Genomic DNA, 25,558 nt, shown 5'->3' with positions numbered 1-25,558 from the left:
CCATTTTAAAAATGACTGAAATTCAGGTATCAGTGTTCGAAGAAAGCCATTTTCATAGTTGGAGTTTGTGAAAAACTGATATTTAAAGGTTGTTTATAACCATGATTTCCTGACAAAACATCCCGATGCAGGATCAGGAAGAGGTAAGTGCTGCTGGGAGTAAAGAGTTCACAGGCCCTCTCTGACACAAAGGTCAAATCAGACTTTATTCACACGTTTTTAAAACAGGTCAGATAAGTCTTTCTAAAAAGGGTTAAATATAATCAGAATCATTTCTTTTAACAGCTTTTCAGTCTTCAATTACACAGCACAAGAATGCAGGTTGAAAAGGCTTTTATGAAAATGAATAAAACAGATTAAACTAAATGTAGCAAACCGTGTCAGTCAAGAAAGTGCCAAGATAAAATCTAATCAAACTTCCATATTAATTATTTCCATAGACAACATGAACACTTGAGTGGTGCTGATGAGATTAGGACGTTGGGTCCCATGTAAACATAGCTCACAGCGTTGGCCTCGGTCCCCTCTGCACCTGCTGTCCTTACTGGACGTCAACGGCCATGCCGTAGTCTGGGCTGCTGCTGAACTGGATTTTACCATCCGTTTCCTGTTCTTCAAACACTATGACCTGTGACAACACAGAAATAGCAGCCAAGTTAAGGTCACGGGAGGACAGGGAGAGTGGGCGGCTGAGCGATACTGTCGATATCTGCCCACTCTCCGAGGAGAACTGCAGGAGACGGCAAAAGGGCAAAACACTGGGATGCTGTGGATGGAGCTGAAGTCTTTTAAAGTTGCAGTATTTTATCTTGGCATACGCATCAAGGTGAGTTGTGGTTAAAATGTAAAATGTTTGGAAAAATAGAAATAATGAATGCGAATCGGAAGGGTTTTTTAAAATACCTACAATTTGGGAATATTAGGGCACTGATGACTAGGATGGATTCATTCTGAATCCTTCAGATATATCATAAATAAGCTCATAAATAACCAAACTGCACAAGGAACTTTATCAGTGAATCGGTTCATCAATTTAATCAGTTTTCAATCATTGTCAGCTCAATATTTGGGACTGAGATGACATAGTTGTTGTTAAGAGAAACATATGTAAAGGGAAGACCTTGAACAATTAAACAACATTCACGAACCAGTTTTAGGTGACCTACTTGAAAATAAAAAGTGCTACAAATTGAGTGACCATTCAGAGAGAAGGAGACAGATGCTCACACAGATAAGGGGATGGTCTATTTTTACAGGTGTTGTTCTTTGTGCAGAAGTTTTCCATCTGCCCTCAAGTGATCAGTGCTATAAATATGCTGATGATGAACACATTTTCCGAATGGTGAATACATGTGTGCGAGGATCAAATAGCGTACCTGGTTGTCCCCTCTGTGAAGCCAGGGAGCCGGGACATAGAGCGTTTGCTGGGGACCAATGGACCAGTGGCGTCCTAAATTCCTACCATTGATAAAAACAACACCTTTGCTCCAGCCCTGTGAACACAACCAGTTACAGATGGCGCTTTTTTAATATGATTTTTATATTTTCATTAATCATATTCTGTGCTGTCATTTTTCAAATATGAACTTTTCTGAAAAAAAAGAAAAATGCATTATGCGACCCAAAAAATAAAGACGGTAAAACAGACAGCACAGTTGCTGTAAAACACCAGGGAAATGACTGTTTGACAGGAGTTTTCTTTTTTAAATCAATAACTGTATTATACAGAAGTGAATGAAAACAGAACATTTGAGCATGTTTCTATGAAAATGCATTATGCACAAACACTGACCTCTCACACAATATTTTCTGTGTGAATGCATCTAATACATTTATAATGCATCTCTTAAGAAGGGCATTTCTCTGTGGAAGAGGAACAGAACATGTCAGAAATAAACATTTCTGACATGAGTTTCTTTTTTCCGATGAATATTGAAAAACATAGAACTGAATTAAGAGTGCAGTCTGGCTAAAAGGCATCTTCTAGCTTCACAGACCGACAGAGCGTTGGTACTGTTGAACTGTCCCTTGTTCCGTTTTTGACTAAAACAAACAGATTAATGCCAGTTTCTGAGGCTGTCATTGACAGTGGGGATGTTCTGTGCCGCAGCCTCTTACTTACGGGGAGTTTGATGTAGGTGTCTTTAGGAGATCTGTTCAGATAGAGTTTGGCGTGAAAAAAGGCAGGAAAAGAAGGTCGCTGGCGCATAGACATCCAGTGACCCGCACTCTCAAGTCTAAGAGAATAAAAAGCAGAAATATCACATTTGTTGCAAATTGAAAAGAATATATCAGGCTCAACTTTTTGGAGGACTGCTTGCTAGGCAACAGTTCGATATAAAATATCCTTTGCCCACGGTAAATGTCAAGTAAAAGGAGGAACAAGGATGGCAGGGGGAATGTCCATGTTCACTAAGACTATAGTATGTATCTTGCCTTTAAGATATCTATATTTTCTATTGCCTTTAAGTGAATTTAAAATGTTGTTATGATGTAACATTAAAAGCCTTTCCGCACATATTATTGTGTAGCATTCAGTAGAAAAGAGCTTCAGGTAGCAACATTTTCAGAACGATGCTGGGGCAAAAAAAATAAAAAAATTCTGCTACACAAAAAGAGATATTGAATACATAAAATATATATAGCACAACATTTGAAGCTAAAATCCAAGTTGACCATGACTGCAGTATCGAAACTTTGAGAGGTTTAGTTGATCCAGAGTAGCTGGAAACCCTGCATACACTGACAAGTAGGCGTCTACTCTGTGGACATGAAATCAATTGTTTTATATCAAACAAACAATCCTATAAATAATAATAAAATGATTTCACACCCAACAAAAAAATAAATAAAAATGATTCACTGTGATAAATAAAGAAACATGTTGTGAATCCTGTCATCATTAAAGTGTTTAAGAGGGAGTTGACGCAACGATTTCATCTCAGCCATCTAATCAAGCTTTTAGTCTGGATTGTTATGGGATCATAATTACTGGCATGAACTGACACTTTAAGAACCACTTTAGGTTACACAGACGACACGAAGACATGAAAGTGCATCCTATCAGCATTGGTGAGAGACTAAGATCTGTTAGAGGATAACCAGAAACCAAAAGCTATGAAACTGTGGAATACCACAAAATGAATGTCACCAACGTCTTAAAATGTGCACACAAAATTACAGCCGTGCCCATGAAAGCACCCCGATCATCTTGTACACTGCTGAGCAGATTTTAATAAGCCAAGTCTTAAAGAGAACACACTGCACCACGTATAAGAGGTTTGACGGGAGAAACTAGATTTGCAGGATGTGTTTTGTTTCTGAATTTTGTCACCTTGTTTCACTGTAATTGTATTAAGTGAGAGATAATAAGCTAGAATGAATCAAAGGTAGACAGGTTTAATACAAACATGAGGAGAAACGTAGGAATAATTGCAAGACACAAACCTGTTTACAAAGCCTGGCTTCATATCCAGACTGTGAATAATGAAGTCTCTTAGGAGGTGCGTGTTCAACTGAATCTCTCCGACAAGACCTGAAAGGTGAGTCAAAGCTGCTTTCAGCTTCTTTATGAACCTTAAGATACCTCAATTAGTTTTTTTCAAGGTTTTAATGAAAGCAGATCTTCTGCCAAGACATCAACTAACTGGAACATGTATAAAACATCAGTTTGTGGAACGGCTTGCACCTTTGCGTTGCTCATCCAGTGTTTTCCCATAATTCACTCTTCCGCAATTCTCCACCAGTAAACTTAGGGTTCTTCTTCCCTTGAGCATGAAAATACACAAAACATGAATAGTGTTTAATAAAAATAGCAATAATCTTCAATGGGACAAAAAAAAAGAAATTTACAAACATAAACAAGACCACACAGGAAAAAGACGACCCTTATTGGTCAAGATAAATACTTTTCTTTATATTAGGCCTTGCTGCCGAAATGATCGAACAGCATCAATTGAGGTTTTCATATGTGGCTTGTTAAATATGAAATGCTTTATGCCTCTCAAACAGCAGAATGGGCCTAAAGTATGCACTGAAGGAAAAATGAGCAGTACCTTCCCATCAGGTACGGCTAGTTCCTGCACCTGATAGTCCAAAACACCGATAAAGTGTCTGTCCACAAAAACCTGGAACAAAAGCATAAAATGAAATGCAAAGAGTATTAAAACTCATATGAATCATTTATGCTGCCGATGTGATCGTACAGATAGTGCAGAGAAAAGTTCAGCAGGAGCATTAGCGTGTTCCCAAGCTTCTGGATAAAAAGCCTATTTTTAGACTGCAATATCCGCACCAAGGCAAAACAAAAGATTATTTGTCTTATACATTAGTCAAACTGAAACTTGAGAATGTTAAAGGGGAAACTAGTCACATTCTCAGTTTGCTTACAGTCCTTCACAAGCACACTTGACCAGGGGTGTGAATGCAACTTTGTAAGTGTTTTCCTTCTAAAAAAAACACAAATTCAAATGTGTGATTGCAGGAGTGGGTCTGCTGTCCTGTCCTCACCATCGCTCGGTCTCTGATGTTGTTGTTGGAGTTGAGAACTCCTCCGCTGGTGATGGCCGTCTCGTAGAGCGTGTAGCCGTATGACTGGCCGTTGTTGTTGTTGACCGCGAGGGCCTCCATGTTCACTGGCCTCTCTGACTTCAAAGGCTACGCAGTGAACAAAAGAAGAGCTTGAGGCAGACTAATATACAACATTATGCCTTTTCAGACGTACTTTTCAGACTTTGCTTTGATGAATCTGGTGAAAATATAGCTTGCCAGCGTCATATCTGAATGACCCTCCCCAGAGCTTTTCACTTCACAAAAGGGACTCCGCCACTGTGTGCTTCACATGCTAATATTGAATTGTTACCGCAATATGCTATGCTGTTAGAAAACAGTGACTCCATAGGGACTTCATTATTATTCCCCATTGATTTTACTGCCCTGATCCCATGTGAATATTAAATATAGCACACATAGTGGCTCTCTGTGAGATACAGAGGCATTTGTCTAAATGAAGAGTAGCATTAGCAAACAAAAGTTTGTCTGAAAGACCACATGTGCTGCAGAAAGTCTTCCTCAGAAATGTTTTAACATAGCTACCTAAAATAGCTCCATTAAAGGGGACCTATTATGAAAAACGCGTTTTCTGTTGCTTTAACATCTATAAAGTGGTCTCCCCTCAGCCTGCCAACTCAGAGGAGGAGGAAAGCAACCAAATTCTGCAGTGTCTGTACAGCCGCCCGGATGAGCCGTCCAGTGTGATGTGGATCTACGAGCCATTCAGATTCTGCTCCCTTTCGTTACGTAACCAAAATGCGATTTACATAGTTTGGCCTCCGATGCGTGAAACCACGCCCACAACTAACTCTGCCGGCCGGAGCTTCCGCCATTTTTTCGTAGCGGTGTATCGCGTCATTCAGGCAGCCAATCAGCACAAAGCCTCATTATCATAGCCCCGCCCACCCAGAATCCCTCATAGATAATGAGGTCAGAGAATGGGAAGATAAAGACATGGCTCAGAGGCTGAATTTCTAATTTATTTAGCAAAAACAATCAAAACCTTGTTTTTAAGACATTCAAGGCCTGTTTAAAATAGGTATTAGATCCCATAATAGGTCCCCTTTAAATATATAGAAGTATAAAAAAAATCTAAGTGCAGATTTTAAAAATGGTCCCCCTTGTAAAGTGACTGTAATGCGATTCTATTTCACCTAATGAATCTGTTCCGTGTGGGGTTCGGAGCTGGGGTTTTATTAATGCTACAATAGCATTTGCCATGTGCCTCCGAACACAACAACAAAATGTTGAGCATAAACAACCCGGTCAGTCAGTGAAGAGTAAGTGCTTTTTAAACAATGGCTTGTTCCTGGTCACTGACCAAGTAAGTATCACTTCAGAATGAAGCAAATTATTGTGACGAGTAGTGAATATTTGTCATTAACAACTGCCAGACGAGCTACACCTGGTTTTTAATATAAATACAGAAGGAGCTGGGTGTAAATGTATATACTAATTTTGGTGACATGAAAGTTGAAAGACACAATGACACAATCCAAACAAGTTGTTGAAACAATTGTTTTCTATTATTTCCCCCCTCTTTGCCAAGGAGACACTTAATGTTGCACTCTGATTTTACTTCAACAACAAGCTGCTCTACATTCATAAAGCTGCACACAGCTGATTGCTGCTGCTCCCTGAAAGGGCTACTGTTGCATTTTGAGAACATTTCTGGCTCCCACACTAAAACAGAAATGTTGGCCACTCATTTGTTTCCTCGTTCAGATTTTTCAGTGGGTCCAGTAAATCACGCTGGCAGTGGACTGTCATTACCAGACCAGACTCCCTGCACAATGCCCAGAACCCAGGGCAGGCTAGCCCTCCCCATCGCTTACATCTCACTCGCCTTTTCATTGATACCGCTGCACTATATAATAAAACAGTAAAAGCAAACATTTTAATGAATAAACTTCTGTTTTTCCACCAGATTAAAAGTTTTGTGAACGGGAGACATGCATACATATTAGAATGCATGGAAGAGTCCTTACTCAGCAAATAGTTTCCGACAGCTACAGCTTTTGCATCAATATGAAGATGAATTCTTCATGGATCTTGGGCTGTTGCAGTACAATATGTTTTTGATGTTTTTCTTCTGAGGTTTACGCACACACACACATATATATATATATACATACCACACAGGATTCATGCAATTATGTATGCATGTAATAATTACAAAAACAGAGGTTTATCAGCGCTTTAGGTAACACACTTGTCACAATTTATCAAAGCAAAAAGAATTCAAATGGGATATACTGCATGGTTTTCTTTCTTTAAATGTGAATTAAATTAAGAATTAGTTTGGCTCGAAAATAAAAAACAGCCTATTTGGGTTAATTTCAATTATCATTTAATTGTCTTGATTTGATTACTTGTATTTATTCAGTTTGTTGTATTCCTATGGCTTTTAAACAGTTTTTTTAATTCTGCTGTGTACAAATGATTTCCCTGTTTGAGCTAATGTTCCAAGTTCATAATTTTGGTGCCTCAAACTTTGTCTCTCTACGGTCGGCTGTAGCTCACCTTCTCAGTGAAGTGCAGAGCGCTCCACAGAGACAGGTGCTGCTGGACCAACGCAGGCTGGTAAGCTTTCTTCACCACGAGATACGGCGGCCCAGGGAGAGGCTCATCTGAAAGAAGGACATCTGAGCAGTTTGCATTTCATCTGTCTGCCATGACCCTGTATTTACCCTGGTGACATGTAATAATACAGCAGTAATTATTTTGTGATTCAGGGTTAAAATGGTGTCAAAATATGTGAGAACACCTTATCATTTAAATTGGTAACTAAGGCCTGCAGTCTCTTAGTTGTACACACACACACACACACACACACACACACACACACACACACACACACACACACGGAAAGTTAGCACAAAAAGTAAAGACATTTGTGGTAGATTATTTCTTTGTTATAACAATGCTTTTAGCCTGTTTATTTCCCTTCTAAATTGTAACACATTTGTAAGGAACATGCATTTGAGGGATGAGCAGCAGAGCTGAGTATGTGGGTTGCGCCAATTCTTCTCTGCCAATGCCAAACAGTTTATTTTTGCTTTTGCTATTGACTCTTGTTTTGAGCTTCTGGTACCCCCAGGCGCTGCCAATCAGGTGCCAACCGGGCCCCTGATTGGCAGCACCGGTGAGCATGGGCCCTGCTACAGTGGTCAGTAGGTGTCTGCTCCAAGAATCGGCTTACCGTGTTTGACTGATCTGAATCGGGCTCGTGCCATAGGGCAACTTTAAGCTGGTGTTCCGCGAAACCAAGATTGTTTGAACTGAGCCCTCGAACCATCTCCAAGCTGAAGGCCAAGTTCCATATAATGGGGGATGTTAAAGACAGGCTGCAAAGTGGGCCTCCCAAGAAGATCATACCCCCCAAGAAGACAGGGTCCTCACCCAGTCAGCACTTAGGTACTGTAGGCTGTCTTCTACAGATTTGCAGTCAGGGTTTGCAGGGCGATGTGGCAGACTGCTATCTGCCCAGACAATCTGGAACAGACTGCACACAACCAATCTCCAGTATCATAAGGCTGCCATGACTGCCCTTCATTGTCTTTTGGCGTTTGCATTAGTGTCTGCAACACGTGCACTGGAACGTTAACATGTGGAGGAACGTTATGTTAAGCAATGAGTCCAGATTCTGCCTACGGCAGTTGTAACATATGCTCAAAGTATGGAGAAGACGCAGAGAATTATATGCTGATTGCTGCCCCGATAGAGTAACGTCTATTGGTGGTGGCAGTGTGATGGTGTGGGGCAGCATCTCCCTCACTGGAAAATAGAGGGATGTCATCATTGGAGGCAATCTCAATACAGAGATATCGAGGTGAGATTATTCAACCAGTGGCAATCCCATAACTCCACATGGGTTTATCAGAGACTATTTGAGAGGAGAGAGGGTGAAATGACCTGCCAGCAGTCCTGACCTCATCCCCATTGAACACTTGTGGGATCAGTTTGGGGATGCTGTTTGTGCCAGAGTCACCAACACAACCACGTTGGCTGACTTGTGATAAACACTGGTTAAAAATTAAAGATCCCCCACCAGTGTGTGTCCAGCATGAGGAGGAGGTGCCAGCCTGTTGTGGCTCTGCATGGTGTTTCCACACGCTACTGAGGATCATGTTTGTTCAATTTAATAAATTGTGAAATTGTGAAATTGCCAATATGCGTTGTTTCTTCAAACTTTAATCATCAAACAAGTTGTTTGGCATTGGCAGATAAGATTTGGCAAAATATTTCATGAGCACAACCCACATACTCAGCTCTGCTGCTCTTCCCACAAATACATGTTCCTTACAAATGTGTTACCATTTAGAAGGGAAATAAACAGGATTTCCAATGGTATAAGATTTATTGCCAAGAAGTATTGATACATAAAAAAATAATCTACAATACACAAATTTCCTGCCTGGGAGCTTGAGGGTTCTGCACAGTATTTTTGCTGTTCCTAGGACTATGCTCTTCTGGACAGAGATCTCTGATGTTGTTCCCGGGATCTGATGGAGCCACTCTTCCAGCTTGACACCACCGCTGCCTTCACCTTTCAGATCTTCTTTATCTCCTCCTACAAACCCTGGTACTTCTCCAGTTTCTCATGTTCCATCTTCTTGAATGTTGCTGTCACTTGAGCCACGTCAATCACCACTGCTCTCCTCTGGAGTTTATAGACCACCACAATGTTGGATTGGTTAGCCATCACCAGCTTATTGGTCTGGATCTTCATTCTCCACCACCCGTGGAGGTATCTCCCTTGACTCTGGGACTTTCAGCCCATGTTCAGTGCAGATGTTCCTGTACACGATAACCACCACCTGGTTGTGCTGTTTCATGTATGCTTTGCTTGCCAGCGTCTTGACTCCCACTATTATCTGCTGGATTCTCTTGTCTGGTGCGGCAGACCCGGGCCTCCATCACGCTTGTGCTCAAGTCCTGTTCTTGTGCTGCCATGATTAATGCGTCCGTGCGGCCCTTCAGTCCAGTCGTTTCCAGCCACTGGTAGGATTTCTTGATGTCAACCACTTCTTCAATGTGCCGATGGTACATGCCGTGCAAGAGCTTCTCTGTCCATGATGGTTCCTCCTCCACCTAGCATCTTATTATTAGGGGCTATCTTCTTGATGTATTTCTGGATCTTTGTTGTTTGATCCTGGATGCTGGCTCTGGTGCTCACTAATCTGCAGCCTCCATTTTTCCGCTTTGTGTAGAGTCTCATGGTGCTGGACTTGGGATACATATATAAACTTAATCTTAAGAGGCGTTGGTGAGTTTTTATCATGTCCTGACAGATAAAATCAACCCAATGTCATAGATATGCCCCTCCACCCCCCGCCACTGCCACCAGTAATACCATGTTATCCACATGATGTGGTCATTCTACCACAGATTCATTTGTTGCTCTGTGGCGAAAAAAAACCCCAAAAAAGACTTCAATCACAGAATACTGTAATTGAATTATACGTAGAGTCAAGATTCATGTACAGCTTGTACAGTCATATAATTAATTTTTGCTGTTTTTGACAGATATTTAACGAGAAAACCCCCAAAAATGTGTCACAAATCTATGTTAGAAACCTTGAGAAGTGTGAGATTATCCTGAACCTATGCCGCATTATACCAAATTATGCCAAAACAACACCACGAGGCAAACAGTAACTGACAAAATGTACATGATTCGACAACTGAATAATAATAAAACATAAAGCTGATCTAATTACAGAATTAGGTCAGATGTTTGTGGTTGCTGAGTAGAACACAAAGCATTCTCAGACCCACTAAAATGCAGGCCACTGCTCATTGTTCATGAACTACAAAACATACGGCTGAATCACGCTTTAGCAGCCTTTCAGTCACCACATTACAGGGCAAGTTATTACACTGGATTCTGTTCATATTGCCCAAAGCTTGCCCTAGCCACACCACTCATATTTTGGAAATGGGGGAAACTATATAAACAATAAACATGGTTCAAGGCTTATTACAGTAACTATTTTCACTGCATGCAGTGAGTGAGGGTTTTGGATTTAGACAGAAATCTGACATACATGCCCAAACACACACAAACCATGGCAAATCTGTGCTTGTAATCATATGCAAAGTTATCCCGCTTTACGACCGGAGAACAGGTTCTACAAGGAGAATTAACTTAAGTGGGGAGATGAAAGAGAGGAGGGAGAAAGAGACACAAAAGATGCAAGGCTCGTCTAAGCAACAACATACAACACTCACTGTGGTAGTGGCTGATTAAATTCCTTAGAAGATGATACTTGGTGGTGTAATCCCCAGCCTCGGATAATGGAGCATCGTAATCTGAAAGATAATGCGCTATCAGAACAGCAGGCTCGGGAGTCGGAGAGAGGCAGGGTTGCCTCTTAGCATGGCAGATGCTCTCTCTGTGCGCCCCTATCAAACATCTTGAGACAGCGCTGGGCCAAAACACGTTCTGGTTTATCTTTTCAGAAAATTGAGCCTTTTGGACACAAAATGGTAAATGGCAATTCAGTGCAGTAAACACAAGTATTACGACTGCTGCAGGGGATATAAAACTAATTCTACCAACTTTTATTTATATTTCCCACACATTATTTAGGTAACAGATGTACTTAAAGAGTAATATGTAGTAAATGCTGTCACTTCACAGCTCTACAAGCCAGTCAAATTGGGATAAACTAGGGGTGTAACGATACACTAATCTCACGATATGGTACGATACACGATATTGAGGTCACGATAACGATACGATATTATAGCAGTATCTTTTTAACAACCTTGCATGAGGAACATATGACTGGAAAAAATGGTCTTTTATTTGAAAAATACAAAACAATGCTGTGCATTTGCCCTATTGTTACAGTTTGTAATGCTTTATAACTGTTTAAGTTTTAAAGAAAAAGCCAGGCCAACCATTTTCCACAAACGGAACTAAAAGTAAATGTCAGGTTTGCATTATGCATCTTCAGTTTCATACAAGTAAAAATATTTTGCCACAAACTGAATAGTTTCTCTCATGTATGATTTGACTTTTTTCTTTTTTCGGATGCGCATTACTAGTCAACACAATAGATTAATATTAATATTCCAATATCGCGATACACTTTTTCACCTCCACGACACGTATTGTGACGTTTTTGTATCACAAAATTTTGTGGCACGATATATTGTTACACCTTTAGGATAAACCCACTAATTCAAATAAATGGAAATTGAGAAGAGATCAATATTAAATATTGTTTTTGTCCAACATGAAGTTATTGGGGAAAATTTAGTCTAGAGAAAGGGGGAGTTCCTGAAGTATAGAAAGTACATATTGAGGCTTACGGTGACATTAATTGAAAGGTAAAGGTGTAGGAAGCAAACAGAGAGGCACATACAGTAGAAGTCTCTGAAACAGTTGCTATGACATTTTAGTTTGCTTACTTGGATTAAAACCAGAGATGCTGTTCACGCAACACAAACACAGGAAGTAAAAACAGACTGGTTAAACATACCGTAGTTTGTTACCATGGGTTTAGGCGCTGGCATTCCAACGGCCAGAGCACCGTTCATAAAGCCAAAATTGGTCCCTCCATGGAACATGTAAAAATTGATGGACATGCCCTGTTCAAGAATTTCTGTCACCACGGGTATCATGTCTGTCAGAAAAGTAAAAGACAGAGATTAAAAAGGTCAATATTAAAAGTGACTACCAGGTTCTGAAATACTACCATGCTACCTAAAGTCAAGCATCACTGAATCTCACCACCCTGTTACATATAACTATAGTTCATTAGGTCACAACGCTTCTTTGGATTAAAGTCGTCAACCTTCCTCTGCAAATCAAGTACCTATATTTTGCAATGAATATATCAGGGCAAATAATTATACATTCAGAATGAATTTCGGTAGTAAAATTGGATTGAGTTCAATCGTTTGAATCAAGGGCAGCAGCCTTTGTGAATAACAATTGGGCAGAGTGAGTGGCCGAGCCGGACTAATGGGAGTGGCCAAACGCTGCGCTTGCTGCCGTCTGCAGAGCCCTGAACTGTCAAGGGCATGAATCCCTTCTGAATATTCAAGTATTCAATTGACTGTGGTAATGCTTTGAGCATTTGAGCATGGCCGTCCAATTGATTTCTTTTTTGGGCATATAAGCAAGCATGATTTGCTTATAAGATTTATATTAAAGGTTACCTTTTTCTGATTTTGTCCTATGCTTCCGGATATGGGGTTGCATTTTCCAGCTGTATTAAGAGGGCTTTTTTTCCCTTTATGGATGAGCGCTGGTGTTAAAAGACAGTCGAGCACTCAACCTGAAGAATTTATCGAATACAACTCCCATGACACTGAGTATGTCTTTAACCAGCCTTTTCGTCACTCACAGATTATTTTATTCACACCTAAAAAGCCCTTTTCCTAACTTCTAAATCTCTGTCTCTCTCAACAAAGCCTCTCCTGGTAATACCTGTCTTGAGAGTTCTTTATATGCTCCCAACCTTAAGTGTTAATTATCTTTGGAAAAGAAAAGTGTCTTACCCTCAGCACTGTATACATGATGAAGGTCGCCCCAGAGATCGAACCATCCGGACCAGAACTCCATCACCATCTTAGGCTTTTGAGGCTACAGGTTAAAGCGGTATAGTGTTAACGGCAGTATAAAGAGGATTTCAGATGGTTTGTGGTGGATTCTGCGTTCAGCAACTGAACCTGCGCTGCACCGTAATTAAACAAAATGTTCATTTTGGGGATAAGTGCTCCGTGGTAACACCACAGTCTATCTGATTGTCGTAAACCTGACAGACCACCACAGCAATGGAGAAGAGTCTGATTTTGCAAGTGGACCACTTTCCAGAGCTTTATGAAACACATTTTAACATATACTAGAACATAAAAATTAATACTTAAAGGGGACCTATTATGGCATCTAAAACCTATTTTAAACAGGCCTTGAATGTCTTAAAAACAAGCTTTTGATTGTTTTTGCTAAATAAATTAGAAATTCAGCCTCTAAACCATGTCTTTATCTTCCCATTCTCTAACCTCATTATCTATGTGGGATTCTGAGTGGGCGGGGCTATGATAATGAGGCTCTGTGCTGATTGGCTGCCTGAATGACGCGATACACCGCTACGAAAAAATGGCGGAAGCTCCGACCGGTGGAGTTACACCGTGTCCTAACTGCATGTGATGCGAGCGACAGCAACAAAATCAATTCCATTGCTTTATTTTCTATTGGACGGTCCTAACTGGCTGCAGCGCAGCGCGCCGTTTTGAGCTGAACATTTGTCGGACGACCTGCTTCTATTTTCTTCCTGTCGCTCGCGTTGAAAGCCGGTTGAAAGCGCTGTAGGAAACGATCACGGATGTGGAACGGCTGATCCAGTTAGTTGAAATGAGAAGTTATCTCTATGATTCCTCCTCATTTCACTACAAAAACCTCATTTAAGTGGCAGCTGCTGGAGGGAGATGGACAGAGAGCGTCCGATGTCACGCAGTGCTACAGGATAGTCGGACGCTCGCATGCAGTTACACGGTTTTATAGTTGTGGCCGTGGTTTGCATTTTGGTTACGTAACGAAAATGGCTCGTAGAAGCTACATAGCACTGGACGGCTCATCCGGGCGGCTGTACAGACACTGCAGAATTTGGTTGCTTTCCTGCTTCTCTGAGTTGGCAGGCTGAGGGGAGACCACTTTATATATGTTAAAGAAAGAAAAAAACGTGTTTTTCATAGGTCCCCTTTAAGTGTGGAAAGAAATCTTTCCACAACAGGTGTATGAGCAGGGATGAGCAGTCTGAAGTTGGTCCCCACTTTTTTGCGAGCCTCAGTGCTTCTCCGCCCAACAGGCTGTCAAAGTGCTGCTGACTCAGCGTGGAGTACACCTGAAACTGTCAGTGTTACAGCTGCAGCTCCTGATGAGCCTAAACTCTCTCAACTCCCCTCTTTGTCTGGGGATATCATACCGACATGCTCTTTACCGTTACCGCAGCTCGACCGCCCCTCCTCATGAATACAACTAAAGCCAGAGATTTTTGCTGAAAGGCAGAAAGAAGCATCATGCATTCAAGTCAAAAACTTAAAAAAAAAAGTCAGTATCTGCAAACCAAATCCCAGAATGATTTAAGACTCCTAGTTCTGCAGAACTGGTGTTCCACACGGGGACAATTCATACATGCGCTGTCCTCACCTGTCCCTAAACCTACTGGAAGTGCAGCACCGACTACGTTCTATCTGAAAGCCCCATAACCTTTATGAAAAACAAAAAAACATTAAGTAAAGCAAAGGATATCTCTAATACATGTTCTTGACTGTATTAACACAACCCAGAAATAAACTGTATCGAAGAAAAAAACCCAACATGATAAAATGTTTTCCAACTTTCCAACTCTTCATTTATAGATGAGTACTGTCCTTACAAAATCTTTACTTCTTTTTACTTGGAGTTACTCATTGGCAAGAGCCAGGAGTTCTAATTATGTGTCTAACTTGGGTACAGTTAGGTGCTCAGAGGGAATAGCGAGGCCAATGTTGAGCCATCTCTAACTGTAGAAACATTGGATATGGCTTTTAGTGTTTTCTTCATCGTATTTAGAGAATACACATAACTTGAATTTTAATCCAGCGATACACTTAAAGGAGAACGAGGCAGGGAAATAAAATAAATGAAATATTTTTAGAATATAAAATTAATATGGTTAAAAGATTCCAGGTAGTAGAATAATTGACAAGTGAGGACAATGAGGTGCCTCTCCTAATCCAGAATGCAGTATAAGTGTTTAAGCCTATAATGTTACACACGTGCCATATAATAAAACTCTCCAGGTTTCATAAGTGTTGCCCTTACCTTGCTGGTATAAACGCTCTCAAATCTACCAACATAACAACACGTAACAATATTGGACTCACAGTTCAAGCAGTTCGTTCCACACATGCAACTTACTTGAACTCCATCCAGATGCTTGATATCATTTTGGTTCAGTTTCTGAAAATTGATGGTTTCCAGTGCTTTCAACAAAAAAGAAACACAAGAATATATCATCAAATAAGATTGTTCTGTCAAACTATTCTAGCCAAACCATCCTTTCATTTACAAATGTAAAAGCTTCTTCAGACCTTTGCAATTCACCAGTTTTCAATGCGGCATATACAACATACATATTTTATTAATATCATTTTGTTTTATAATATATATAATAATTTGCTTATCAATATTTCAATAATTTTAATATTTGAAAAAGAATCTCATGAGATATTCATTAAAATTAAATAGGATTTTTTTTTAAGCCCATTCTCGCCGTCAGTAAACGTGCAAAAAGAGCAACTTTCTAAAGTAATGCAGAATCTTTGTCTCTAAACTGGATCTGAACTGCAGATACACACCACTGGGCTGCCCTTAGGTCAGATCGCCTGCCACTATGCATGAAAACAACACACAGTAACCAGCCCTGTGTGTGTGTGCGCGTCTGTGTGTGTGTGTGTGCATGCGTGCGTGCGTGCGTGCGTGCGTGCGTGCGTGCGTGCGTGCGTGCGTGTGTGCGTGTGTGTGTGTGTGTGTGTGTGTGTGTGTGTGTGTGTGAGAGCTTGTTTGTCAGCCTTTCTGACAATACCTCCTTTCACTCCTCCAAGCCTTAGTCCATCCTTGTTATCAGAGGTCAGCAGCAGCTCTGTGATGCCCCTGGACAATAACGCCTAAGGGAAGAGGATTAAAGAGGCAACAAAACAAAACAAAACAAAGCACGTATGATGTGTCCTCAGTTAAGTTTAATTTAGACAAAATTTCAGAAAAATTGTTGTTTTTTTTTTTAAATAGCATTTCTTACCTCCTTGACGAAAGGCATGTACTCTTCATCTTTAGCATAGGAACCATATTCATTCTCCACTTGAACTGCTATGACTGGGCCGCCTTTGGAGTACTGCATATCATTTTCCAATAAATAAAGGACAAACATTAGTAATGAGATTTCCTAGACATTCATTAATAACTGTTTGCCCAAACACTAATCTCTGGAAGATTTGATTTGGGCTCATGGGTTAACTTTCTCATAATAGTACAAAATAAATGACAGAGAGATGTGTTCTGCCTCCTAACAGTGATTGTTCTGTTATACCCTGTATTTGTGTACAGACACAAGTACAAGTAGTATTGGCATCAACATAAAAAAAAACATATTCATGAATGGAGAGCATCCTCCACCAGCATCAAAATAATGAAAATAAACAGCAATTTCCACAGCATTTTGCATAATGTCTTCCACCATGTGCTTTTTTTTAACCTTGGCTCCTGTTTTCTCATTTAAATTGGATGAAGTTATTTTCAGACATCTTAACCATCAGTGGAAAACAACAACCATACCTGGCAACTGGAAATTTAGTGCAATGATGTGCTCCAAGGAAATAGACATTGTTGTAGCAAACATTCAGATGTGCCATTACATGAACTAGCCCAGGTAAGGGAATATCTCCCCTGTTCTCGCTGAGATATAATAGTAAAAATGATTGAACAAAACAAAACGACTTAAGTAGCTCACGTAAATGGATTGGATTACTTTTCAACAATGCTAATGGCACTTCTGCTATTCCTGTGTAACAAGTAATAAAAAAAAAGGAGTGCAAAATGTGTTTTGTCGGCATGAAAGTCAAAGTGCTTCCTTGAGCTATTGACAGACTCACAACACTGTTTCACATGGGATTAAAATGATCTGGGGACCTGCGGTAATTTGTAACAATCATGGAGGAGGTCTGTGATTTCAATCCCATCAGAATGCCATGTTTGGTAGATTATTTCTTTGTGGTAACAAAGCTTTTTGGCAATAAATGTTATACGGTTGGAAAGCCAGGTTATTTCCCTTCTAAATACAACACGTTTGTAAGGAACATGCATTTGTGGGATGAGCAGCAGAGCTGAGTCGGTGGGTTCTGCCCATGAACAATTCCTCAATTCTTCTCTGCCAATGCCAAACAACTGATTTTTTTACCGTTGTTATTGACTCTTGCTCTGGTGTCTGCAACACGTGCACTGGAAGCTGAACATGTGGAGGAACGATGAGTCCATTTTCTGCCTACGGCAGTTGGATCATAGGGTCAAAGTGTGGAAATAACACGGAAAACACTGCTGACTGCTACGAGAGACTGACATCTTTTAGTAGAGGTAGAGTGTGTGTGTGTGTGTGTGTGTGTGTGTGTGTGTGTGTGTGTGTGTGTGTGTGTGTGTGTGTGTGTGTGTGTGTGTGTGTGTGTGTGTGTGTGTGCGCGAGCGTGCGTGCGTGTGTTAACCCTAACCATACCGCACCTGGATGTGAGTGTCAACTATCCACCAATTATTATTTAGGTCCTTCATTTTATATTCATTTAACAGAGCACACATGCATAAAACATGGCCCCGGAGCCGTCTCAATCTGACCTTTCCTGTTTGGAATTAATTTTTTAAAGAAAAAACATGTTGACAAACTTGATTCGCTATTTGTCATAAGTATTGATTTACTTGGTTTGATAAGATAAGTGAATTACATTTTTCAACCAGACATGCTAATACAACAAACATGTCACTGATGTGAAAGGAAGAAAAAGCCCTGAACAAATGTTATTAATAACTATATACATATAAAGTTTATACTTTCATTTTACACCTTCCTGATGCAGGTGGCTCCATAAGGTGGTGTTTCCCCTCTGGTCCCTCTGTTTTTTTAACTCTACTTTTTAATTATTACGATGTGTTTGTTGTGTAGGGTTTGTTTGAGGGTTGAGGGGTTTGGGCCCTGTTTTAACTTTTTAAATTGTACAATTGATTGATTGATTGATCACATTCCAGTATCCACAACTAAGCAGCAGTAGTTTACCAGCAGCTATTGTACAAGTTATGGAAGTCGAGCAGGCCTTAATGAATGAATGAATGAATGAATGAATGAATGAATGAATGAATGAATGAATGAATGAATGAATGAATGAATGAATGAATGAATGAATCTTTATTTCGGCTTGTACAGAACAAGATGAAAAGGAAAGAAAAAAAAAACAACATTTATTTTGCCGAAAAGGTGTAGGCTGAAGCCGTAGCTTATAGTGCCTACCCTTTTTTCTTATGATCAGCAAAAATATGAGACATTAGCTTTTACTCAGTGGAAACAAACAATACATAAAGAAGAAAAAAATAAGTAAGACAAAATTTAAAATTGACGTTTCACATCCTAGAATGTTTTTGATAGTATACTTACACTATAATTATAGTGTTTTATATTTATTTACAGTATTTTTTTTAAACAATTTCTTAAACTTGACGATAGAGCGACACATTTTTAGGCTGTTATTACAACTATTCCAAATTTCTCTAGCCTTAACTGATGTACATCTCTTTTTAATATTAGTTCTTGCTGTTGTCATCTCAAACATGAGTTTCCCCCTCAGGTCATAGCGGGTTTCTTTTATCTGGAACAGGTCCTGAATGCAGTTTGGAAGCAGTTTCTGCTGGGCTTTAAAGGCAAATAAAACAGTTTTCTGCTCTACTATATCATGGAATTTTAAGGTATTATATTTAATAAAAAGATTATTTGTTGGTTTATAATATATTTATTTATATTATTTATCCGACTCTAAATCTTTAAAAAAATGAATAAATAAATGATAAACTCAGCTGGTAGACCGAGGCCGTGTTTTAACTGAATCGCTTAATGTGTGACCCTTTCCGTACTTTCTCTGGGAGAACACAGCCCCATAGAAAATGTTGAGCAAGCAAGTACTGATAGGTTCATCTGCCAAGAAAAAACCCAGCAAGGAGGCTGAGAGGGATAACTGTGATCGGGGGGAAGCAGGAGTTCCTGTGAAGGAGCAAACAAAACGGCCAAATGTTCTGCCATATTTCCAGACATGCTCAAATGTGCATCACCCATAAGTGCACAATGATGCAGAAATCAGCACTGCTCACAAAAAAAGTCAAAGATGTATGAAAGCTTTGAAGGTTGCCAACAAAAGCTTGAAAAATTAAACAATAATTGAAAAAAAAAGGCTGGTATTGAAACACTGATGGAATTTTTTTTTTTTTACGATCATAACAGCCAAAGGGAAGGACAGCGGACACTCAAGTACGACCTCTAACACGTAAGCTTCTTTGTAGCAAAGATGTTTCCCTGGGTCCCCTCGGCCCTTCACCTGTGAAGTCCAGCTCAATTAAGAAAGAGCAAACATCAAACCGAGGGGACTTATGACCGTCCTCATCATTCCTGACACTATAATTTAATATTGTACAACACTACAGAGTTTCCAGAAAGTCAGAACCAGCCTGTAAACAAACAATGAGAATGGATGGATATGGCAAATTTTTGCATTTACCCTTTCTCACAAGATAATTAGTATCATTTCCTTCTCTCTCAGTATTGGACAGATTTTAAAGATTTCTGTCTTCATAAATAACACACTCAAAATGATGACGAATATAAGGGACGGGTTTAAAAGTAAGACAGTTTTAGTACCTGATATGGAGCAACTTTCTTGATGAGATGGTCAAAGAAGGAGTTGACCGCATCAGTAAATCCTGAATAAGTTGTCCTCAGCCTCATGTTCCGATCTCGCAGCAGCCAACTAAAAAACAAAACATGTAAATCCTGAATAATTACTACTAAGTCCCCTCAAAGCATTGTTAAAGACTCTTTTTAGGTTTCTGAAGAAGAAAAACACCCCTCTAAGCATATCTTGGGTTTAAACCCTGGGGTCAAGCATCATTACGTGTCCCTTTAAACAATTCATTATGATCATAATTAAATAAAGCCAACCTCCACCTCACACTCCCTGAGGGTAAAGCTTCTCCAAAAATACCACCCTCCAGTCTTGTCTCGCCAATAATTACCCAATTATCTGTCTAAATGTATTTTGATTACAGAAGCAAATGAACTCATCTTTAAAAGGGTTATGGGTTTGTCAGCTTTAATGAATCTTCTAACTAAAAGTCCTCAGTGACTCTTAGCAGAATAATAGAAGTTGTTCACTTAAAATATGTACATTTTATAGCCCTAAACTCTCAACACATCTTAGCCATCCATGTCAATTTTCATTTTAAAAATATATAACTGATTGTGCCTGGCATTCACACCACTCCAGCATATTTCATCTTCGAAAACAACATTTTTTTATCCGTTGAAGATCCTGTTTCAGTGTAAAAATGCAACTGTAGTCTCACGCTGAGGAGCAAAAGCAAAATAATTTGCAATTTATGACACTGGTGTACCTATTTGTTTTATGATTTGCTTTTCTGGATCACAATTCACCCTCCCATGACTTCCCAAGCCCATGTCATGTGACCGTCACAAGACCGTGCCCTAACAGAGGCGTAAACAGAGGCGTAAACAGCGCGGCAACAGAGCACCAACATACTACAGAGTTGGTATCAGCTAATTTCTGCCGTGAACAATACTGCAACTGCCTACATGTGCAGGAGGGAAGCAATTATAGGAAACAATATGCAACAAAGGTTATTTCCAGCTGCGTTTTCTCTCTGCATGCCCAATAACCACGTATGGCCCTGGGATACGTGTTTATGATGGTGTAATAAAGATAGAGATATTTTCCAGCCCTGGGCAGAGACATTAATGTGGATGCGGGTCAATTTCAAAAACAAAAAAGAACCGATGTCCATGTAATCTTACTATGTGTGTGTGCTATCGTTAGTAATCCCCTCTTGACAAATCACGCAAACAAATCACTTTCCACTTGAAGCAGAGCTGCTGAAACTTGCACTTAAAGGAGTATCATAAATTCTACGATCACGTGAGCTTAATGGAGTTAAAGCAGCATCAAAGGCTTCACTAACAAATGGATTACTTTACTAAAGGGCCATTCATGCCAACGACTATAACTATGACGATAATTACTGTATATCAACATCCACATTGCGAAATAATAATGCTCCTTGATGCATGGCACATTCTGCACTCTGCAGTTGCATCCAAGCTCGACAATGTGCTGCTACTGCGATATGTTGAACAGAGGAAGGAGGAGAAAACCAGACTCTTTTTTTTTTTCCTCTTGCATCAAAAAGATAAAAGTAATCTCCCCAATATTGTTTTCTCTTATTCCCATCATTATAGGTAAAACTCCACCATCCACTTAAAATGAAAAGACATTTACAAGTATGTTGTTTTTTAATTCATTGTTACAGCGCGTGATGTGAGTGGCCCTTATTCTATTTCCGATTCAATTCTAGAAATGACATCCCACTGGCTATTTCATATTAATGTATCAGATTGTTGCAGTTACTGTATGGCACATAGAAATTACTTTACCAAACAAGGTAACATTTAATTGTGTGTTTTTTTGTTGTTTTTTTTAATACAGTACCTGGGTAGTCCACCTAAATCCCACTCAGCACAGATGTACGGCCCTGGACGCAGAATCACCCACAGCCCCAAGCTGTCTGCAAGATGAAGGTAGGCTCTGGCAGATGATACAAAATCTGTTAAAGGTGCACTCAGTGGGCTCCACGCCTCATCTGGAGAGCCAATTGTCAATCTTTACTTCAGCCAGTTTAACAAAGGAACAGATAACAGCTCTGAGTTCAAGACGGCACGTCGGTTAAAATAAAAACCAAAAATTATTCAATTTAAATGATTTTACTCAATTTTCTTTTTATGTTCCTAATATTACCTCGACAGAGAGCAATACATTTGATGGATCAACTCATCAGGAATAAACCCAGTCATTAATTCTGCGAGGGAATAGCCAATATATCAAAAACCATCTCTGAGGACTGAATGTATATCTTGTTAGTTAGTGTATCCCTCACAATAAAGGTGAGCTACACTCTTTTACAAAGCAACAGTGCCCCCTACAGGACTATGTTCATTACTACGTCCTTACTCCAAGTCAAGCTGGTCTTCAAAGTCAAACACGCCTCGCTCTGGCTCGTGCAGGTTCCATGGCACGTAACTGAAAAGAAATGCAAAGTCTTATTTGGTGTGTTTTCAGTCATTTAACAGTAATATTCATGTTTTAAAGACCCTGTGTTTACTCGACTACCTGACACCCCTTTGTCTTGAGTCCAATATTTATGTTAGTCGTCCCGTAAAATACGGAATTGTCCTTTATTTGAGAAAAAAATGTTGCGTCCCGTATTGAACTAATACGGGACGCGATTTGTACCGTATTTTCATTAACTTTTACACCATATTCTAGTTGAATTATTGAAATAAATTAACCTTTACACCATATTCTAGTTGAATTATTGAAATAAGTTAACCTTTACACCATATTCTAGTTGAATTATTGAAATAAATTAACTTTTACACCATATTCTAGTTGAATTATTGAAATAAATTAACTTTTACACCATATTCTAGTTGAATTATTTAAATAAATTAACCTTTACACCATATTCTAGTTGAATTATTGAAATAAATTAACTTTTACACCATATTCTGATTGAATTATTGAAATAAATTAACCTTTTACACCATATTCTAGTTGAATTATTGAAATAAATTAACCTTTACACCATATTCTAGTTGAATTATTGAAATAAATTAACTTTTACACCATATTCTAGTTGAAATATTGAAATAAATTAACTTTTACACCATATTCTTCACCTGCAGGCTATATTATACATCTGGGCTGATGTGGACATACATAGGAGGCTATTTCAGTTGCTAGGCTGGCTGTCTGTACAGTCATGCAAGTTCAATGCTATTAAAGCACTTTAAACTTTAAATCAAAGCATTTTGTTTTTTCATATAAAATAAACACATTTTTATTCAGTTTAGAAGTTTAGGGGCTTTTTTTTTGGCTCCTGCGCTGCTGAAATCAGGGCGTCCCTTATTTCCATTTCTGAAAGGTGGCAACCCTAGTCAGCAGTGAGTTACACTGAGGGGCTGTTTAGACCTGGTGCTGACACGTGTCACGGCTGATCAGATCACAGATGGACGGGCCTTAAATACAGGTGTGAACACTCAGGATGCAGTAGAGACACGTTCAGATCCCATCGCTCAGCCACATTCTTTCAAAGTTTTAATGCAAATACTTCCTGGACCACGTTAAAGGACAGCTTACATCTCTGACGTGACTCCACACAAGCAGCCTAGTTTCCATTAGGATGTTTTGTTACTTCTCAATATTCTGAAAACAATACTTTCTGTAAAAAGCAGCTACAAACTTCACAGGATGTAGGATTCAGAATATACCCACAGTTCGTCTTTTATACGTATTTCTGCAGTGATATTAATAAATGCAGATATGACAGCAGCACTAAAGCTCCAGATCGGTCTTGAGTCACCTCTTAAGGAATCAGGCACCAAGACAAGCAAGGATCGCAGCTAAAAATGTCAGTTCCAGAGGTGGGTAGTAACGAGTTACATTTACTCTGTTACATTTACTTGAGTAAGTTTTGGGAAATTTTGTACTTTTAGGAGTAGTTTTGAATCACTATACTTTTTACTTTTACTTGAGTAGATTTGTGAAGAAGAAACTGTTACTCTTACTCCGCTACATTAGGCTACGTTGAGCTGTTACTTTTCTTTTATCCTCTCCGCATACGGGTCAATCTCATGACATCACAGTGATTTTGTCACATATACACAGACTCAAACACACACAGAGTTTCTATGAGTTCATGTTGTTCTAGTTCTGCCTGGTTAAAAAAGAAAAGTATAAAGCCTTGAAATTTTGTGCTACTTGTGCTTAATTTATTTTTTTATTCTGTTATTTTATTTATTTTATTATCTATTAAAGTACTTGAATTTACTTTAAGCTTATTTTAATTTGAGCTATTTTTTATTTTTTCTTCATTTTAATTTTTTATTATTCTATTGATTTAAGTTGCCTGAAGAAGATTATTTTGTACTTTTGTCTGTTTGAATGGTTGTGTTAAAAAAAATAAATCAGACATTACTCAACAGTTACTCAGTACTAGAGTAGTTTTTTCACCAAGTACTTTTTTACTTTTACTCAAGTAATTATTTGGATGACTACTTTTTACTTTTACTTGAGTCATATTATTCTGAAGTAACAATACTTTTACATGAGTAAAATTTTTGGCTACTCTACCCACCTCTGGTCAGTTCATATTTTAAAGTTTAAACGATAGTAGTTCATGTCAGTGAATGGATTCATGATTTTACAACATCAGTAGACTTTCTGACAACTGACTGTAAGATATAGTCCAGGTGTTTATATTTCATAAAAAGTTGGTTACTGAGATCCAATCACAAGTAGCCACCCGACACACAACCTGGGGACACATTTCAATGCCAGGTGTGAACCTTGGCCTTTTACTACAAGGCCGTAAGAGCCTCAGAAAACCTACGTGGTGAGAGTGTTGAGACCGCAGGCCTTCATCTTCGTGAGCCGGTCCTTCCAGTAGGCTCGGGGGACTCGGAAGTAATGGATGGATCCTCCCAGGATGCGGAAGGGCTTCCCCTCCAAAGTGAAGTGAGACGAGTCGGCCCTCAGACCCCCTGAACGGTTCATTCTTCTAACTGGAGGACGGTTCCTGAGGGGTAAAACACAGTTTACAAGCAGCAAGAAAAATATATGCAACTATTGAGGAGGTTTAAGACATCCTCCACTTCTCTGAGCTCTGACTACTCAAACCCACTTGAACCTTTTCAGAAATCTCTCACAGAATCCCAGAGGGAAGGCAGCTCTCGTGTGATTATCTATCATAACATTTGCGTTAATTATCAACGGAAAGCCACACCTGTGGTGGGTTAGGAGGGGAACAAAATTAAAGTATGAAATTAAATCCCATGTGCTTGATCTGACAACTAATCATTGCAATTCGGCTTTTGTTTACAGCAATCGAGCCAGGCCAAATATCTGGTACATTAAATCCAGAGGTGTATCATCCAGGTGCCATAAAGTAAAAATCCAGTCCAGCAGTTGTTCCAACTAATCACTAAACCAGCTCCTCTGCAGGTAGGTGGCAGGTCGTTAGTGAAAACCCCTGTTCTAAATGTACAGGCTGATCCAGAAACATGGCAATGTTTTTACTTTATGGCACCTGGATTATACAACTCTGGAATGTGCTTTAATGTTGTTTTTTTTACTA

The 25,558-nt window shown here is 39.4% G+C and overlaps 1 protein-coding gene across 2 annotated transcripts in view; it reads right to left on the bottom strand.

Moving 5' to 3' along the window:
- Positions 1-209: 209 nt before the first annotated feature.
- LOC133442257 (beta-galactosidase-1-like protein 2) overlaps positions 210-25,558 on the bottom strand; it is a 26,492-nt gene continuing 1,143 nt past the window's right edge. The window contains exons 2-19 of one of the 2 annotated variants that reach the window (XM_061720215.1): positions 24,815-25,000; positions 22,375-22,443; positions 21,856-21,951; positions 19,995-20,103; positions 16,353-16,445; positions 16,140-16,221; positions 15,473-15,537; positions 13,069-13,153; positions 12,045-12,188; positions 10,786-10,866; positions 7,075-7,196; positions 4,510-4,656; positions 4,056-4,127; positions 3,689-3,767; positions 3,448-3,535; positions 2,123-2,237; positions 1,377-1,493; positions 210-628 (exon numbers count right to left, since the gene is read on the bottom strand). In XM_061720215.1, coding sequence (XP_061576199.1) covers positions 542-628; positions 1,377-1,493; positions 2,123-2,237; positions 3,448-3,535; positions 3,689-3,767; positions 4,056-4,127; positions 4,510-4,656; positions 7,075-7,196; positions 10,786-10,866; positions 12,045-12,188; positions 13,069-13,153; positions 15,473-15,537; positions 16,140-16,221; positions 16,353-16,445; positions 19,995-20,103; positions 21,856-21,951; positions 22,375-22,443; positions 24,815-25,000 — 1,837 coding nt within the window. In that variant the 3' untranslated portion in view covers positions 210-541. The remainder of the gene's footprint in view (positions 629-1,376; positions 1,494-2,122; positions 2,238-3,447; positions 3,536-3,688; positions 3,768-4,055; positions 4,128-4,509; positions 4,657-7,074; positions 7,197-10,785; positions 10,867-12,044; positions 12,189-13,068; positions 13,154-15,472; positions 15,538-16,139; positions 16,222-16,352; positions 16,446-19,994; positions 20,104-21,855; positions 21,952-22,374; positions 22,444-24,814; positions 25,001-25,558) is intronic. The other variant, XM_061720216.1, reaches the window with a different exon arrangement.

This window comes from Cololabis saira, chromosome 4 (assembly GCF_033807715.1).
Source record: "Cololabis saira isolate AMF1-May2022 chromosome 4, fColSai1.1, whole genome shotgun sequence".
Taxonomy (NCBI): Eukaryota; Metazoa; Chordata; class Actinopteri; order Beloniformes; family Belonidae; genus Cololabis; species Cololabis saira.
This window is presented reverse-complemented; position numbering and strand designations above follow the sequence as displayed.